The 4,539-nt window shown below is 72.0% G+C and overlaps 2 protein-coding genes across 2 annotated transcripts in view; both read right to left on the reverse strand.

The window, feature by feature from the left end:
- Positions 1-547, reverse strand: part of NPLOC4 (NPL4 homolog, ubiquitin recognition factor) — a 22,917-nt gene extending 22,370 nt beyond the window's left edge. The window contains exon 1 of the mRNA XM_026036856.1: positions 452-547. Within this exon, the coding sequence (XP_025892641.1) occupies positions 452-547 (96 nt within the window). The remainder of the gene's footprint in view (positions 1-451) is intronic.
- Positions 548-1,715: 1,168 nt separating this feature from the next.
- Positions 1,716-2,134, reverse strand: PDE6G (phosphodiesterase 6G). The gene is made up of 3 exons (XM_026036909.1): positions 1,989-2,134; positions 1,875-1,915; positions 1,716-1,792 (listed from the first exon to the last, which is right to left on the reverse strand). Exons 1-3 carry the CDS (start codon positions 2,132-2,134, stop codon positions 1,716-1,718), a joined length of 264 nt encoding a protein of 87 aa, XP_025892694.1.
- Between the last annotated feature and the right edge of the window lie 2,405 nt (positions 2,135-4,539).

The raw sequence follows: 4,539 nt of genomic DNA on the forward strand, positions 1-4,539 counted from the left end.
CTGGGCCCGGCCGCGCCGCCCGCTGCCTGCGCCGCCGCCGCCCCCCCCGCGCCGCGCGCCCCGACAACAGCGTTCCGCGGCGCGACGGTTCCTAGCGCCGGGGCGGTGCCACGCGCCCGCCTTCCCCTGTCTGCCTCGGTGCCACGCGCGCAGCGCTCCCCCGGCAACGCTGCCCCGCGCGGCCGTTCCGCCGCGCCTGCCGCCCCTTCTCTCCGGTCCGGCCCGGGGACCGCGAGCGCGCTCCGATGTGCGGGAAGGGGCGTCCCACCACAGCCCCCTTTAATGGCACGGAGAGGGGCGGGGGCTGCGATGACGGTCGGGATGGTGCTGAGCAGGGACCCGGCTGTTCCCTGGGGTGACACCACCAGTGTCCCCACGGTCACCACAGGGTGCCCCAAGTGTGGGGTGGCACAGGGGGGTCTGGGGCGAGCAACTCCTCTGCGTCCCGCACCCCTCCAGGCTGGTGGAGCTGCCCGTCTGCTCCAATGAGGAGGATGCTGATGGTGATGGTGATGATGATGATGAAGGCTCTGTGACCCAGGACCATCAGGGTGCTGTGGGGCACCTCATGAAGAGCCTGTCCCCAGCCTGGAAGCTGCTGCTGGGGCTGCTGGCCCTGGCCATGGGGCTGGCAGTGGGGCTGGTGACACTGGCAGCAGGTGACAGGGGGCACAGGGGGGGCTGCTGCGTGACACCCTGCACCCCTGTCTGCTGTGCTGCCTTGTGAATGCGGCCTCTGCTGCTGCGGCCTCCGCTGCTGCCCTCCCCGGGAGAGCGACCACCCTCGGGGTGCGGGAACGGGGCAGGGCTGGGCCTGCAGGACTGCAAGCTGGTGCAGGGGGATCGGGATGCAGAGCTGCTGGTAGGAGGGGTTGCAACCCCGCGCCGCGTGCGGGGCAGGCGCGATGCAGCTTTGCATGCAACTGCTGCCCACACGGGCCGGCGGCAGCAGGGTTTGCAGCCCGGGGGTGCAGGACGAGCAGCAGGAAGGCTCGAGGCCGGTCGCGGTGCCGGGGCAGCGGGATGGAGGATGGCAGGAGGGTTTTGCAGCCCCGGGCAGTGCTCCCGGGCGCTTCTCCCCATGCATCCCGCAGTTTTCCTGCGGCCTCATGCTGCCCGCAGGTGCTGCCGAATGGCCCGGCCGCCCTGGCTCCACGGGCGGGTGGGCACCACGGCTGGCACGGCCGGCCCGGGGCCGCTCGCGGCGCTGGGGGGCTCCGTGGCAGGGCGCGGGGTGCGGGGTGCTGCGCTCCCCGCCTGGGGCACACGGGGACGGTCACACCGTGCCGCGCGCGGGGCTGCCAGGAGCTCTCCCGCCCTGCCTCCCACACGGAGCGGGAACAGCCCTCCACGGAGGCCGGAGCTGCCGGTCCCCGCGCTGTGTCCGTCACCCCCTCCCTGTTTGGCTCTCCCGGTGCTTCCTGCCCGGAGCAGCCCGGCTCGCCCAGGGCAGGGATATCAGGGGGGGATGTGCCCCATGGCGGGGTCCCCCTGGCCCCAAGGGTGGCAGGGCCACCACTAGCCACCCTGGGAGCTGCCACCGCCTCGCCCTGCGCCCTGGGAAGGGACACGTCCCCAGCGGGTCCCCCGCACGCCGCCAGCCACCACACCAGCTCCGGGCTCGTTCTCGGGGTTTTAATGAGCGTTGTCGGGGCTGGGCGCTGCCGCGGGGACGGGGCGCTAGCTACGCGGCGCTAGGGGCGGCGCGGGCGGCGCTAGATGATGCCGTACTGCGCCAGCTCGTGCAGCTCCAGGTGGCTGAAGGCTTCCCAGGGGCAGATGACGGTGATGTCTGCGGGGAAGGCAGCGGCCGGCTCGGGGACGGCCCCGCCGCATCCCCAGTCCCCGCGCAGCGGCGCTGCCCGCGCCCTTACCTGTCCCCAGCCCCTCCATGCCGGGGATGTCGTCGCCGAACCTGCGGGCAGAGGCAGAGCGAGCGGCTGGAGCGACCGCCCGCCCCGGCGCGGGCACCGCGCCGCCCCACTCACCCCTGCACCCCCTTCTTGGGCGGCTTGCTCTTGAACTGCCTCGTCTGCCGCTGCTTGAACTTGGGGGGGCCCTTGCGGGGGGTGGCGGGGCCCCCCGTCACCCGCGTGGCCGACTTGATCTCCGGTTTGAGGGGCTCCAGGCTCATGGCTGCGCGGGGGCCGGCAGCCCCCCGGCTCCCGCGGTGCCGGCGCCTCCGGACGGCTCCTGCGCAAGGAAAAAGGGGGGCAGCCGGGAGGGCGGCGAGGGCAGCACGGGGCTCCCGGGGCCGCGGGCCCGCGGTGCTGCTCACCCCGCGCGGCGCTGCCCGAGGTCGGCTCTGCTCCGCGCGCGGCGCCTGCGGGTGCTCCGGGCAGCGGCTCCTATAGGTGCTCCGGCGGCTTTTGGGGGCCGGATTTATCCTGCTCCTGGGTAATAGGATTATGTCCCTTCTCCCGAAGGGGGTAATCCGGGCGCCCCCCCGTGCGGGCGCTGCCACGGGGGTGCCTGGATAAGGGCGCCTGGGACGGCCCCTGCACGGGGCTCTGCGGTCGCCGCCTCCCTGCAAATCCTGGGATGCTTCTCCCTGCTCCCTGGCAAAGGGCCCTGGATCTGCTGGGCAGCGGGGAGGAGGTTCCCAGCGCCTCCGAGGGCCGGGGCGGCCCGGGGGCCACTCGGACCCCCAGAACCTGCCGTTGGGTGGGTGCCGAGCGGCCCTCCGACACCCCGCGGCCGGGGGGATGGTATCGCACCCAACTCGCCCGTAATCCCCCCCACTAAAGCAATTACAAAAAAGGTTTAATCTCAGCACGCTTTAATTGCATTCAGTCCTTTCCGCTAATGGCAATTAGTTAGACTCCAGCAAATAGGATTACAGGATGCAGGAGCGCTGCTCCGGAGCTGGCGGGACCGGCTGCTCCTCCAGCAGAGCCCGCGGTGCCGGTAATTACAGATTCCAGCTTAGATTTATTAACCAGCGCTGCTGAAGAGCTGCCGGGGCCCGAGGGAGGGATGGGCTGCGTCTCCGTGAAGGTCCCGGGGCCACCGGCTCTGCTCCACCAGGCGGGACAGAGGGAGATGGGGCCTTCGGAGGAAGATGACGGAGTTTTGAGGAGGAAAGAGCATCCCGTGGGGCCGGGAAGCCTGCGCGGGCCGGGGGCTGCAGCGAGCGCGGGACGCTCGGAGCGGCCACACGCAGCGACACCTCAGGGAGCTGCTGTGGGAGCTTGTCCCCGTGCCGTGTCCTTGTCCCTGTGCTGTGTCCTTGTCCCCGTGCCGTGTCCTTGTCCCCGTGCCGTGTCCTTGTCCCTGTGCCGTGTCCTTGTCCCCGTGCCGTGTCCTTGTCCCCCGCGCGGGGCCGGGGACACGAGGGGCCCGAGAGCCGCGGGGATTTGGCGCGTGCCGGGAGCACTGCCCTGCGGGCGCCCCACGTGCAGGAGCCACACGCTCCACGCTCGGGACCCCCCTGGCCTGCACCACGTCTCCGCAGCCTCATCCGCACCACGTAGCGGCCAGAAGCCCCTAAGAGGCTTAGGGAGCTGAGGAAGAGGTCGGCCGCTAAAGCCTCCCAGCCTTCCTCCACCAAGGTGACTGAGGAGCCGCGGAAGGCGCTTAAAATTGCAGCTCCCGAGCACAAGGACGCGGCAAGAGCAGCGGCAGGGCCCGCGTGCGCCGGGGAGCAGCCCTGCCCCGGAGCCCTGGGCAGACCCAGGGCGCGGAGCCCCCGGCTCCCCAGGGAACCCGAGGCTCCCGGGAAGCACCGCACATCCCGCGGGATTTCCCTGGGACACGAGGAGCACCGCGAGGCTCTGCACGGTCCGTGTGGGATCCGAGCAGCATTGGCGGACCCACGGAGCAGCTCTCGCTGCCAGCCCCTTCCAGCACAGCAACAACCAGCACAAACAACGGGGTCGGCACGAGGCAGTGTCACAAAGCGCCCTCGGGATCACACGTGGGTTTCGCCGTTGTCCCCTCGGGACGGGGTTTTTCCTGGCAGCCGGGTGTGGCGTTGGGCGCGCGCAGCCGCAGCTCCAGGCGCAGGAAGGCGCGGACGCTCTCGTCCGGGACGTGCTGCTCGAGCGCGGCCGGGCCGTGCCGCCGCAGCAGCTCCTCGGCGTGCACGACCCACACGCAGCGCGCGCAGCCGCTCATGCAGCAGCTGCCCGGCGGCGGCGGCTCCGGCAGGGTCGGTGCGGGACCGGTCCCGGCCTCGCCGGCGGTGTCCGAGCGCCACCGGACGCTCCGAACGCCACCCCAGGGCCCCTGCGGACCAGACCCCGGGGTGGGGGGTGTCACATGGGGACGGGGCCTCCGCGCTGCCCAGGACCGGGGGACACGGGCAGGACCCCGGCAAGGGGCTGGGGGGGCAATGCTGGCTGCGGGGAGGGGGGGCAGAGCTGGGGACCCCCCCAGTGCCCCCTCTGTGACACCCCAACACATCCCCACCCCGAGGTGCCCCCCAGGAGCGACCCCCCATTGCAGCCCTATAACCCCTGCCCTGCCCCCCCATTGCAGCCCTATAACCCCCACCTTGTCCCCCCCAATGCAGCCCTGTAACCCCCCCTTGCACCCCCT

The sequence above is a fragment of the Nothoprocta perdicaria genome, unplaced genomic scaffold (genome assembly GCF_003342845.1).
Source record: "Nothoprocta perdicaria isolate Ctin4 unplaced genomic scaffold, notPer1 scaffold_187, whole genome shotgun sequence".
Classification (NCBI taxonomy): Eukaryota; Metazoa; Chordata; class Aves; order Tinamiformes; family Tinamidae; genus Nothoprocta; species Nothoprocta perdicaria.